We start from the raw sequence: 14,658 nt of genomic DNA on the forward strand, positions 1-14,658 counted from the left end.
GTGTAGGTTGGATATGAGGAAAAACTTTCACCAGGAGAGTGGTGAAGCACAGGAATGTGTTACCAAGAGAGGTAGTGGAATCTCCATCCCTAGAGGTTTTTAAGTCATGGCTTGACCAAGTCCTGGCTGGGATGATTTAGTTGGGGTTAATCCTGCTTTAGGCGAGGGGCTGGACTAGATGATCTCCTGAGGTCCCTTCCAGCCCCAGAATTCTATGATTCTAGGAGAGACGGTGAGTCATTTCCACCTGACAGGCCCTCCCCAGGAGCTCTGGGAAAGCGGCAGCTGCCAGCCCTCCCCAGGACTTTCAGGAAAGCAGCAGCTGCTGACCCTGCCTGGAAGCCCGGGGCAAGTGGCAGCCGCCAGCCCTCCCCTGGGGTCCTGGGAAAGCAGGAGCCTCTGGCCCTCCCTGGGAGCCCTGGGGAAGTGGTGGCTGCTGGCCCTCCTCAGGAGCCCTGGGGAAACAGTAGCTCCTGGCCCTCCCATGGAGCCCTAGGGAAGCAGCAGCTGCCACCAGCCCTCCCCTAGAGCCCCAGGGAAGCAGCAGCCACTCACGCTCCCCCGCCTTTGCAGCTGCTGGCGGGAAAGGTTGGAAGTGGGGACAGTGATGGCCCAAATATGGGACGAGTCCCTTTTAAAAAAATAAGTTGTTGCCTTTTTGGCATCCCAAATATGGGACCATCCCAGCTAACATGGGACAAACGGTCAGCCTAGGTAAGCAAGGCTTACCTTGGCCAACTAACAGAAGTTTCCACATCACAGACCCTGGGTCTCATGGGGTGCTTCAGTCACCCTGATTTCTGCTGGGAGAGCAGTACAACCATGTAGACCATCCAGGATGTTTCTGAAGAGCATTGAGAACAACTTCCCGGTGCAAGTGCTAGAGGAACCAAGTAGAGGTGCTGCTCCTCCTGGCCTGCTGCTCACACACAGGGTGGAATTGGTAGGGCAAGTAGAAGTGAGTGGGTAACCAGGGCAGTGGTGATCATGAGATGGTCGAGTTCACAATCCTCACCAAAGGAAGAAGGGAGAGCTGCAGAAAACGAACCTTGGACTTCAGAAAAGCAGACTGACTCCCTTAGAGAACTGATGGGCAAAATCCACTGGGAGGCTAAAACAATGAGGAAAGGAGTCCAAGACATCTGGCTGTATTTTAATGGAGCCTTACTGCAGGCACAAGAACAAACCATCCTAGTGTACCGAAAGAATAGTCAATATGGCAGGAGACCAGCTTGGCTTAACAGAGAGCTCTTCAGTGAGCTTAACTACAGAGAAGAAGATTACAAAAAGTGGAAACAGATGACTAGGGAGTAGTATAACTAACAGCATTGTTTTAGCATGCAGGTATGTAATCAGGAAGGCCAAAGCACAATGGGAATTGCGGCTAGCAAGGGATGTGAAGGGTAACAGGAAGTGTTTCTATAGATGTACAGTAAACCCTTGATTTAAGGGACTAAAGAGGGGGAGGGGTATCCATTAATCCTAAAAGTCCATTAAATCTGAGGGTTTACTATCCACCAACCCCCACTAGGCTCCCCCAGCCCTAGTCTGCCTCCCCTTCATCCCCGTTTCCCAAAAGCCTGGGACTCACCAGACTGCAGCCACCGGAGCTGGAACTGCCAGAGACTGCCGTGCAGCTGGAGCTACCAGCCTGTGACTGGAGGGAACCTGCTGCACGCAGCTGGAGGAGCCACCCCCAGAGCCACCATGTGCTCCTCCCACCAGGGTGGGGCATGTACACAAGCGTGACGGCTTTGGTGGAGGAGGCATTGGCTCCTCCAGGCGTCAGTGTAGAATATTAGCCAACATGTTAAGAACTTATTACCTAAAATGCTAAAATGAATTCACATTTTTTTGCTACAGAATCCATCGTTTTCCCAGAGTTTCCATATTGATATGTGGTATCAAGATTCCTTTACCAAAGAGGAATTTAAGACTTGATATCCTGGAGTTGCCCAGTGGCCCACCTAATCCAGTATTCTGTGTTTGACGTCAGCCACTACACCAAATGCATCAGAAGGGCAGGTTCAGGAAAGTTTGACGTGGACATTTACAGAATAGCTGGTCCACAGGGAAAGCTACTTCCATGCTGAGCACAATATATTATTAATGTGGTGGTGTCAAATGTTCAGCAGCATGAGGGTATTTTCTTGGTGTGCTGTACTGGCTCCATGCAGATACAGATGCTCTGACTGAACTGTCCAATAAGATCACAGTATTGGTTTAGTAGTGAAGGCATCTGCCAAGGTTTATTGCCAGTGAAGTTCAATGCTAATGCCCTGATGCATTGGTTACAGGTGCAGTAACACATGTATGTCCATGACAATAGACCAGCTCAGTCACTGGCAGGACTTTCCATTGCTCCTATGCCAGTGGAAGAGTTGTATCCCAACATTTTTACACTGAGGCAAACAATCTGGGACAAAAACATCTATATCACCCTAAGTGTTTCATGTCATATCTGTTACCTTCCCTGGTACTTTCTTCTGGATGTTTCAGACAAAACCTTCCCATTTGTTGTTTGTCTCTCTAGTTTTATAACTGATATTTCACACACAATTCATAATCACTTTTGTCAAGCAATTTCATTGTGCGCTGAGTTAGGATGTTCCGGTGTTGGTCTGCTGGAATGTGTTTACATGTTCAATGTATGTTAGCAGTGCTAATAATACTGGTGTCAGGTTCACATACCAGACACTGACTTGCAGGTAATCATCTGCTTTTGATAGGGCCTGACTGTTGCTCATAGCATAACTTTTGACGAATTTGTTTCAGGCCTCAGGGCTTGCACCAGGTGCAAGGTTCAAGTTCTTTCTATTACAATTGCATTCAAATAATGACAGGCATCCCCAATGTGGGTATGAGTGCACGTGTGAGATATCCCCTAGAATGATCCCTGCAAAGACAAACCCCCCAGAGTCCCTTTGCTGTAGATCCAGAAATGAAGTATGTGCTCTCCTGAAATCATGAGCTCAGTTATGCTCCTTCAGTAAATGCAGAGGCTGCCAGTGAATATAGAGGCAGACTCCACCTGTCTAACTCTGGCTGCCTTTAGATGTCCTGACTGAGTGACAACAGTCACAGATAATGTGATTACAAAGTATTTGGGATGGGGGTAATTCTTTTCTTCTTGTTCTTCTTAAATTAGCATATTTTTCTCTATTTTCTACACCACTGTGAAGGACATTGGCTTCTTGCTACACTAGGACCTCATGCTATTCTAGTGTGGATGTTTCACTAGGGAATTTGTCTCTTCACATGCAAATTCCCCAGCTAATCTCATGGGCATGTTGCAAAGAAAAATAACCTTCCTTTTTTGGAAGGTCTAGCTCCCAGTCTAGAGACAGCAACATTTCTACACCAGCGATTTCTTGCACACAACACAATGAGCTTAATGTGAGCACGACAAGGTAAGGGGCTGTGACATGTTTGCTGCTCTGCTTCATGCTTGTGTCTTCCTCTTCTAGTCCCCGCTTGTTCTCTATTAAATACATTGTTGCAAATGTCTGTTTCTTGTCCAGGGGAAAGACAGGAAATTACATTAAGGTGTGCCAAAGCCTGTGTTATAAGGAGCCAGGATAACATATTAGGACACTAGCATGCATCACCTTACTGCTCTTTAAATAGTTCATTTGACCTCTCTCTCTCAGTGCCCTGAACTGAAATCCTGACTGGTTAAGATACAAGTGCTGAAGGCATCAATAGGCATTTTCTTCCTGTGTCAGGATTGCCCCAGATTACAAAGAGAGAACTTCAGCTAGCAGAGAGGTGAGTCAGGAGAGTCCTTGAGCCAGGAGGCACAAGGTGTCTGACTTAAACTCCAGAAAAGTAAGGCATGAGTGGGATTAACCCTTTGCTTGTTATCTTGGCTGGCTCTTGACTCTTCATTCCCGTTTGTTTCTGTGAAGATACATACCCTTGATGAAATCATGACCCCAATAGAATCAATAGCAAAACTCTATGATTATATACACCTCTTAATAATGACAAGCATTAAGTTTTTATTCCCTAAATGTGTTTGATTGAGTTTAATTCTTGGGCACCAGGTTGGCCAGAGTATCACAAAGAGCACTACTGAATTTTGTATCAATGTACTGTGTTGTGAAGTTCACCTCTAGGGTTGTGGGAGTAAATGTACACCATAACTTTATATGTTAACTGTTGCAAAGTTAAGCATAACTAATAAATTGATTCTCTGGGGGACATGACAGGCTGCAGTGAGACAAATATTTAATCGGCTTCAACTCCCAGTCTAGAGGGAGTACTTTCAGTATGATAGAAACCTGTCATGAGATGCCTTCATATCTGACCTGCCATGATACAACACCAGCATGTCAGAGCCAAGTCAGAGGAGCTCATCATATGTGAACAGCCAACTATACAACACTAGAAGGTGATAGAGTAGACAGAATGGTCACGGAAAGACCTTGCAGGTACCTAGAGGAAGCTGCTTTGATCCTAAGGGTCTAAGAGCAGAGTTGAGTCTTACACCCTGGCCTAAGTGTGACAGGCAGCCTGTATGTACGTGGTGGTCTCCAACTGGCAAACAGGTAATGAGCACCTGTTGTGCACTAATTGGTAACAGTAATATTTAGTGTTATATGTCACAGATGCAGCATGGTTCATAGATTGGAGTGGGACTTGGGAGCTTTATTTAGCTGCTGAAGTAACTCTGTGTGATGAGGACTAGATTGATGATCAGAAAGTCCTTGGTGCAATTCCTAGTTTTGGCATCTCCCTAGGCTAGTGCTAGGTGTTTTCTAGGAGTGTAGTAGTGCCCTTAACCAGCAAGAGTCTCTGATCTTCATCAGAAGGAGAGAGCATGGTGGCATGGGCAAACTGACCTTTCTTTCCCCGCAATAGGGGGTTTAGACTAGATGAACCCTTGCATCCCTTTTAACCCTATGCTTTTTTGCTATATTTCGTTTTGCTTCTGTGTCTGTGGGCAACATCTCTCTCTGCCTCAGCTCTAGAGATATTCATATTTAACTGTATCAGAGAGGTAGCCGAGTTAGTCTGTATCTTCAAAAACAACAAGAAGTCCTGTGGCACCTTATAAACTAACAGATATTTTGGATTATAAGCTTTCATGGGCAAAAACCTGTTTCATCAGATGCATGAGTTGAGGGGTTTCAGAGGAGAATTTAAAGAGGGGGTCTCAGTAAAGGGGAGGGCCAGAGCAGACAAGGTCTATTCAGTCACGGTAGATATGGCCCATTTTTGGCAGTTAATGTGGAGCTGAGAAATCAAATGAGTTCAGTGGGGTGGGGGGAATGTGGCCCATTGTTGGTTGCTAATGTGGAGGTGTGAACATCAAGAGCTGAGAAACTGCCTTTGTAATGGGCCAACCACTCCCAGTCTCTGTTCAGTCCTTGGTTGATGGAGTCAAATTTGCAAATGAATTGCAGCTCTGAAATCTCTTTGCATTTTATTTTTGAAATTTTTTGGTCATAGGACTGCTACTTTTACATCTGTTTCTGAGTGTCCAGGGAGATTGAAGTGTTCTCCTACAGGTTTTTGTATGTAACCGTTCCTGAAGTCTGATTTATGTCCATTTATTCTTTTACGTAGAGAATATTTATGTAACTGGTTAACCTGTATGCTGGAGCAGTCCTTCCTACCCACCCACCCACCGTGGGCATGGGGTTGCTCCAGGCCCTCAGGGCTGCTGCAGGTGTAACCAACACACCTATGTGTGGTTAACTGTCCCACGTAGCAGTGCCTAGCCCACTTCACAGAGAGGGAATAAGTATCCTCTACAGGCAAAGCTGAAAGCCAACTGGTGTTTAGCTCAAGCTGTACAGGCACTTGCCCTAAGCTCCAGAAGTCACAAGTTTGAGTCTGCCTGTGGGTAGTTACGTAGGTCGGGTGCTCTGGTTGGGCTGAAGTAGCCCTGTCTGTGACAGCCTGAGTGGGGTGTGGGGAGGACTACTGGGGAGGATGCTCCAGGCTAGCCGGGTTGGAGCAGTCCCCTACAGCAGACTGTGACTGCTCTGACCCAACTGGAGCATCCCCACCCCACAGCATGCCTGGGCCAGGCCACTGGAGCGGGGGGCTGCTCCAGACCTGGCTGGATCAGCCCCAATCCCCAGTGTGCCACAGGTGCGGGCACGCTAGCTTGTCCAGAGGAGACCCTGTCTCCAGCCACCCCACCCATTTAATTGGTTAAACAAGATTTAACAACCCTATTCAGCTCCTGATCAGTAAAATGGGTATAATAATACCTCTTTTCCCCCATCCTGTGTTTGTCTTGTCTCTTTGGCCTGTAAATTCTTTAGGGCCAAGACTGTCTCTTGCTGTGATTGCACAAAGTCTAGCACAATGGGGCCCTGGTCTTGGTCACAGCCCTTAGGCATTTTTTGTAACATGAACAAATAACAACAAAATGCATGGGACATCCCCGGATCATAGGTCTCTCCTCACCACTTTGGCAGAGTGTGATGCCTGGAAGTCAGTTTGCTGTTTTGTCAACTGCTTCTGTTAGAAATTGTCAGAATGAATGTAAATTAAGATTCAATGACAATCCAGTCCAGTAGCACCTGCATCCCACCTTCCTCTCCCAAGCATATGCTCATTCACACAGACACACTCAACTTGCGCGTGCATGCGCAAACACACAAACACACTTCTGTTAGTTCCTGACTCCTGTGACGTGACTGTTTCTGTTACTTTCTCCATTCTTCTCTAGCAAAGGGATCCTCTTTGTGAAGGAGTATGTGAACAGTCGTGAGTTATCTTCCAGTCCATGCTACAGCAGGTATGAGCAGTCCATGGCTCACTTCACAGTGGAGTTTTGTTGGCGTACAGACTAACGGGGCTACCTCTCTGTTCCTATGAATCTGTTCGGGTTAGAGGAGTGAAACAAGTGCACTGAAATTCCAATACCTTAGTGTACAATCCTGTTGGGTTCCATTGCATATTTTCAAAAGTGGTTGGATTTGGCAAGGGAAAAAAAGATATTTTGTGGGGTTTCTGTCAAAAATAGGACTATTTTTAATAAAAAAAAAAAACTCAATTTTCAAGACAAAGCTCACAACGCTTTAAGTTTTTTTAAAGTCAGTGAAGATATTCCAGAATCTCACCAGTATGACTGAGAGCTGCATTTGACTCTTTTTGCTCTCTATTCATGCTCATCAGGCAAACATTAACCCTTTGTTAAAAAGTAACAGACAGGTAGCCGTGTTAATCTGTATCCTAACAAAACTAAACAGCAGTCATGTAGCACGTTAGAGACTAGCAAAATAATTTATTACGTGATGAGTTTTTCTGGGGAAGATCCATTTCTTCAGATCTGGAGGTAGTGCTGTACTGGAATGGCTAGCTGGATAAGCCAGCCTGTATACATATCCTCTTCCCAGTTCACAAAACCATATACCTTGGATAGCATCCTCAGTATCATACTTTGTAGGAGCTCATCTGCAGAAGTGGGTCTGCCCCATGAAAGCGCATTGCCTAATCAATTATTTTATTAGTCTTTATAGTGCCACGTGACTTCCTTTTTACCTTGTTAAACTGCATGCTTGCTGTGCTTTTATCCTCACTTAGCACTAGAGTTTATAACCCCTGGCCACAGCAATGTTTATCTTTGTCGGCTTCTAGCTAGTCCTGTCTCAAAAGCAGTAGAGGTGTTCTTCTTTTTTGGAATATCAGTATTCACTCAGGTGCCCACAGTATTTCTAATACAAATGTATTCAAGAAACTAAACATATGCAAAGCTTTCTGGGGAAGGAATTGAGTATTTTGTCTGTGGGGTGTCTACTACATTGGGTAGGTGTTAGGAGTTATAATCAATATTACTGATATCCTAAAATGTTATAGGACACCTCAACTACGTCTACACCAGAGGCTTTTCCCAGCAAAACTGGGCTTTTGTCAGGAAAAGCTGTGGCACGTCTATATGCAAAATGCTCTTTGTCAACAGTTGGTTGACAAAACCAGGCATGTCCGCTGGCAGCGTTACACCTCTCCCTGTTCAGGTATAGCACCTCTCTCAACAGTGTTCTGTCAACAAAACCACCATGGAAACAAATTGGGGCCCTTTTGCTGACAGACAAGGCTTCTGATTCACTGGGCATACCTCTTTGCAGAGCTTCTGGGCAGGTGTTCTGTCAAGAGAGGGGTGGGCAGTCTGGCCACTCTCTGTTGACAAAGCGGATTGCTCTTTTGATCTGCTTTTGTATGTAGACACAATCTGTCAACAGCAGTTTTGACAGGAAATCCCTTCCAACAGTCACTTCTATCAACAGAGGCATCTTGTTGAAATGTAGTCCTTGTGTGAAATTCTGGGTCCTCTGAAACCAGTAGGAGTTTTTTCATGGTGAATTTTACTTGTCCAAGTAGCCTATGTCAAGTGAGTTAGTGGTCTCAGGACATATCTACACAACATAAACAGCACAAGCTAGCCTGTCTGAACTAATCTGATTCCAGTTAGTACGAGTAACAACAGAAGTGAAGGCAGCACAGCATGGGCTTTATAGTGGGTAGTAAGAACTTAGCACAGACCCTAGCCCTTTCCCATTCTCAGGCTCATGCTGTGCTGCCTTCCCTATAGTTACTCACCTTGTTGGATTCAAACTAGCTGGGTAAGCCAGCCTGTGCAAAGCTTCTGCTGTATACATATCCTCTACCCAGTTCACCAAACCATATACCTTGGTTAGTATCCTTGTTACCATACTTAGTAGGAACTCATTTTTAAGAATGTCGTTTGATATTTAATTTGCAAGTCATGACCCTGCTGTTGGTGATAAAGTTGGTCAGCAGCTCTGTGACCCAGTTAGAATTTTTGTATGCTCTGCACTGATGATTGTTTCCACTTGAGTCTTTCCTCCTACATGTGACTCTCAAGTAATGGTCCCTGTCTCCCTCTGTTCTCCAGTGGCAGCCTAGTTGATTTGTCTGACATAGAGAGCGCAAACTACAATAACACCAGCTGCCTGCACAGCAGCACCTCTCCAAGGTAGGACAGTTCATTATTATACAGATGCATTCTCTAAGGCTTTACTGTTTATGTTCTTTTATATAACAGGTAGGTGTTCAAAAAATAATGCTCTTTTCTTTGGCTTTCATGTAAGGCAGGTTAGAACTGTCCCAGGAAGAATAAAGAGCATCAGGCATAGAATGACGGGATGGTATTGAAATAGTGCTTTGGGATATTTACATAGGAATCTTAGTTTGCCCTTGAACTCTGACAATCTTGCTATATCACACATGGCACAGAGAAGACATATAAATAGATGTCTGCTTTCACACTGCATGGTAGTGCTAGTATTAGATAAAAGGACACCTTTGATCCTGGTCATGGATAGGAACTGTTTGTGTTTATTGAGGTGTGTTGACATTGTGATTCATGACTTCTTTCCTCTCCAACCCCACAGGTTATATGAAAATGTGTGCACTTACTGTGGCCGTGAGATCCAAGATTGCCCTAAAATAATGATAGAACATCTCAATGTTAACTGCCATGAATACTGCTTTAGGGTAAGGTACATTATTATTAAAGATCATTCTCTATTGTTATTATGTAATGGAACTGGAGGGAGTTTTGTGGGAGAGTGATCATGGTCTGAAAAAGTGCAGTAGGGTAATATTTATTCAAACTTTGATATTAAAAGCAGATTAAAATACAACTGGGTCCATTTTGCAGATTTCAAAAGTGCCACAAATACTCATGGGTCACGATGTAAGCTAATTATTGAGCTAGAAGATCCTTTTGTTATCATGTTGATTTGAACTGATTTTATTATCCAGTAAAATTAATCCTCAAACTGACTATGCAAACAGTGATTATCATGCATTGGCTCAGAGTGTTACAGTAGATCACTGTTTCATATCTGACAGTGACTGAAATGTGTTGCCATCTGGTGAGTGCTGTGAATTTAGTTGGTGGCCTTAGTTCACGGTTGGCTGTGTCTGCACTAGCTCCCAACTTTGAAGGGAGCATGGTAAGTAGGATGACAGGAGATTATTAATGAAGTGCTACGGTGCATATGTGGCACTTCATTAAACCAATTCTCCCCCGTGGCAACTTAGAGGTGTTAAACTTTTGAAGTGCCAGCTTGCGTGTAGCCTCAGCTAACCTGTGGGTACTCTGAAGTCCCTTTACTCCTCAAAAGGAGTAAAGAGACATAAAGGTAGCCCAGGCACTTTGAAGTACCCACAGGTTAGCCACGGCTACATGCAAGCTGGCACTTTGAAGTTTAACACTTTGAAGTTGCCACAGGGGAGAATTAGCTTAATGAAGTGCTGCATATGCACTGCAGCACTTCATTAATAATCTCCCGACACCCTACTTACTATGCACCCTTCGAAGATGGGAACTAGTGTAGACACAGATAGTTGACTATTATCCTCATTAAAAAGTCAACCACTGCAAATAGCATCTGAAGCAGAGAGGTTGAGTTTTGGATGCATTATGGAGAGTAGCATTCCTTGTCTTCCTGACGTTGATGTACAAGTCCTCTAGGTTGATGCATGTTGAGGTAGGAACATGTGTATGGGGAGCTTAGAAAAGATTCAGAAAAGGGCAACTAAAATGATTAAGGGTTTGGAACAAGTCCCATATGAGGAAAGGCTAGAGAGACTGGGACTTTTCAGTCTAGAAAAGAGGAGACTGAGGGGTGATATGATAGAGGTGTATAAAATCATGAATGGTGTGGAGAAAGTGAATACAGAAAAGTTATTTATTTGTTCCCATAATATAAGAACTAGAGGACACCAAATAAAATTAATGGGTAGCAGGTTCAAAACTAATAAAAGAAAGTTTTTCTTCACACAGCACACAGGAGTCCACCTGTGGAACTCCTTACCAGAGGACGCTGTGAAGGCCAGGACTCTAAAAGAGTTTTAAAAAGAGCTCGATAAATATTTGGAGGTTAGGTCCATAGATGGCTATTAGCAAGGGGTAAGGTATGGTGACTAGCCTTCTGTCAAAGGCGGGAGATGGGTGGCAGGAGACAAATCACTTGATCATTGTCTTCGGTTCACCTCCTCTGGGGCACCTGGCATTGGCTACTGTCGGCAGACAGATTACTGGGCTAGATGGACCTTTGGTCTGACCCAGTATGGCCGTTCTTATGAGCTTCCTCTGACATAGCTTATTCTGTAAGTCTTCCAGGCCATTAATACAGCACCTTTCACCAGCTTTAAATTTACTTGAAGAATACAAATATCAGAAGGGTAGCCATGTTACTCTGTATTTACAAAAACAAGAAGTCCTGTGGCACCTTAAAGACTAAGATTTTTTGGAGCATAAACTTTCATGAGTTCTTGCATGCATCTGACAAAATTGGTCCTTGCCCACAAAAGTTTATGCTTCAAAAAATCTTTGTCTATAAGGTGCCACAGGACTTTTTTTAAATACACACATTGCCACTCATTTCTCAATTCTTTCCCTATATATGCTTCTAAAGAGGGCTCTACAATAGTAGGCATCCAACTCACTATTTTTGTTTCTGTAGTGCGGAATTTGCCATAAGGCAATGGGAGATCTCCTGGATAAAATATTCATTCATCGTGACATTGTCCACTGTGACCAGTGCTATGAGAAGCTGTTCTAGGTGAGTGTCACATTTTCTAGGGTTGACATGACTGTATGGACCCTAACTCATGGACTACATAATGAATGGTGAGCACTAACACTACACATCTCCTCTGCACAAGAATCTTCTTGTGTACCCACAATGGAAGGCACGGAGCCCCAATTTAAATTTACCGCAAGTTCCTGACCTACAGAAATGTACTGATAATCCAGAGGATCTGCATTACTGGGCAATCCCCTTCTAGACATACTCTCTAGTAATGAGTATCCAAGAGGTAGCCAAATTAGTCTGTATCTTCAAAAACAACAAGAAGTCCTGTGGCACCTTATAAACTAACAGATATTTTGGAGCATGAGCTTTCGTGGGCAAAGACCCACTTCTTCGTCTGAGTAAGTGGATCTTTGCCCATGAAAGCTTATGCTCCAAAATATCTGTTAGTCTATAGGGTGCCACAGAACTTCTTGTTGTTTCTCTAGTAATAAAGAATTGTTCATCTCAGGTGGTCAAATCAAGCAGAGACCTGGCTTGATTAGTGAGCACAGAGGCAATTACACATGGGTAATATCTTCTTCAGTGTCAGTTGTATACAATATTCCTCCATAACCTGTGATATAGTGTTGCTGTGCACTGTTAAAGAGCTGCCACATTCCAGCCTAGATGTGGCAGCTCTGCAGTGGTAGGTGAAATGATTCCTGCTCGTAAAGATTTAGGGATCAAACACAGTATAAAATATTTACCAACCCAAAAGGAACTAGATTTATTTTTTTTATTTTCTTTGGTTTGTAACAAGCTTGAAATAAAAGGCACAAAGATAAGATGAGTGGCTTCTAGCATTACAATGAGATCAGAAATCACTCTCGCTCTGTGATGATATATACACATGGTTCACTGCATACACAACTGCTTTATTGTCACTTTTGATTTAAATAAAATTAGCTAAGCATCCCACTCCTCCTGTGCTTGTATCTCCTCCAGCTCTATAACACCATTTTTGATATAGCACCCAGTTCTCCTACTAAATTTTTCCACTTTGCTCTTAGGTCTTGAAAAACTGAAGGAGCCAGTTAGTTGGAAGTTTTCAGCAATGTACGTGGGAATGTATCCAGCAGTGCATGACTGGCTAAGATACCAAATCTCCTGTTTCTTCTTTCCTGGAGTTTTTCCCTCTCACTATCTCATCACAATGAATGAGTTTAACATCCACTATTTTATTTTGTTATACACATGCCAGACAAGTGCAGAGATTAAGGAGAAAAGGCACAGTCTTCTGCAAAGGAGAAGCGGCCTGATTTTTCAAAGGTGCTGAGCACCGCCAGTTACCACAGGATTTGTGGGTGCTCAGCATCCTGGAGATCAGTCAGAAGCATCTCTCTGAGACTGATATGTTAGGATTCATCTTACCTTTTCTTTGATTTTTATAATAGGAGCACATCTGATGATCTTATGATATCTGATCTGCCAGCTTATAGGTACTAAAGCTGTGAAAGGCTGAGCTTGGGGCCATGGAAGCATATCAACTGCAGGCTGAATCTAGTTGTAGGAGAAGTTTCATCTCCATATTCTGATGAAAAATGGTAATTGCTTTCCCCTTACCTGCCATGGATTTTCCAAAGAACTTGGTGACTGATTTGCCTTGATTGTATATCATCTTCAATTTCCCTTACTTTTCTATTCTTCAGGGGATTTCTTTAGCATCACACATGTCTGCTGCATGTTTGGGAGAGTATGTACATTTTTCCACTGGAAATTCTAGTTTAACTTTGGGTAGCGTAACACTGATTGATTTACACTACATATCCAGTAAATATTCAATTTGACTGCTTCTCATTACAAGGAATAGCTTTCAGATGAGATCTAAATTGATTTCACTATAAAGGCTTGTTGTTATCACACTTCTGTAATTGCTGTAAATTACTTACAACACAAATGCTGAATCACAAACTGAGATTGTGACAAGTGTTGTATATAACTAAAAATAGGGATCTCAAGTAATTTTTAGCTCTTACTTTCAGACTTTGAGAATTATGCCACTGGGATTGTTAGTAAACAAATCCCAAATACTTAGCCACCTTGCCTTAAAATATAGATCAAAGTATGTAGGAAAATATATTGTATTATCATAGAAAGCAATAGGTGTACCAATAACTTGCTTATAGAAATAGATGAGAGCAAAAATGCTAATACAGAGACCTTAATTAGATCTGTAACAGAGAGATAGCAGTGCTAGTCTATATACTATCAAAACAAAAAACTAGTCCAGTAGCACTTTAAAGATTAACAAAATAATTTATTAGGTGATGAGCTTTCGTGGGACAGACCCACTTCTTCAGATCATAGCCGTACCAGAGCAGCCTCAATATTTAAGGCACAGAGAACTAAAAATTGTAATCAAGGTTGACAAATCAGAAAAATTATTATCAAGGTTAGCAAATCAGAGAGCGGGGGGGGGTGGTCAAGAATTAGATAAAGCAAAGTATGCAAAAGAGTCCTTATAACGAGCTAGAAAATTGCCATCCGGGTTCAAACCACGCGTTAATGTGTAGAATTTGAATATAAAAGAGAGTTCAATAGCCTTTCTTACCAAACGGCTTTTAAAGTTCCTTTTCAGTGAAAGGAAAAGTCTGTGTTTTAAGTGAATTTCCCATTGAAGTGAGTAAGAATTCTGCCCCTTAAAACAGTAGCTGCTGTACCCATGGTTTGGGCAGCCCAAGCACCAATAAAGATTTAAGCAGGTGGACACCTCCAAATTTGGACACCCCAAATTACTGCTCAGTTTTCAAAATCTTGATATGGGAATCTTTGAGAATCATTGAAAGAGCACCTGGGACAGGATGTGTGTCTTTGGGGCACTATTTTGTTGCAGGACTCCTGTTGCAAGGCTGGCTTTCCCACAGTTCCAGAGGATTATTTAAAATCCCACAAAATAATACCCTGTTATAGATGCACCTTCTATAGAAGATACACACAGCTTATTGTTAATTAATTCAGTAGTTTCCAGCTTCACATGATCTTGCAAAGCATTGTAGAATAACCCTCAGTGAATTATAGTTTTTGCTTCATCATTGTTGGTTGCTCTGGAGCATCTGTTTAACCTTCATATGCAGTTCTAATAAACACTGAG

At 43.1% G+C, this 14,658-nt stretch overlaps 1 protein-coding gene across 1 annotated transcript in view; it reads left to right on the forward strand.

The window, feature by feature from the left end:
• Positions 1–14,658, forward strand: part of LOC142020412 (uncharacterized) — a 47,781-nt gene extending 33,123 nt beyond the window's left edge. Inside the window, exons 13-17 of the mRNA XM_075008188.1 lie at positions 6,689–6,757; positions 8,876–8,956; positions 9,375–9,477; positions 11,457–11,555; positions 12,578–14,658. Of these exons, the coding sequence (XP_074864289.1) occupies positions 6,689–6,757; positions 8,876–8,956; positions 9,375–9,477; positions 11,457–11,555 (352 nt within the window). The 3' untranslated portion in view covers positions 12,578–14,658. The remainder of the gene's footprint in view (positions 1–6,688; positions 6,758–8,875; positions 8,957–9,374; positions 9,478–11,456; positions 11,556–12,577) is intronic.

Source organism: Carettochelys insculpta, chromosome 13 (assembly GCF_033958435.1).
Source record: "Carettochelys insculpta isolate YL-2023 chromosome 13, ASM3395843v1, whole genome shotgun sequence".
NCBI lineage: Eukaryota > Metazoa > Chordata > Testudines > Carettochelyidae > Carettochelys > Carettochelys insculpta.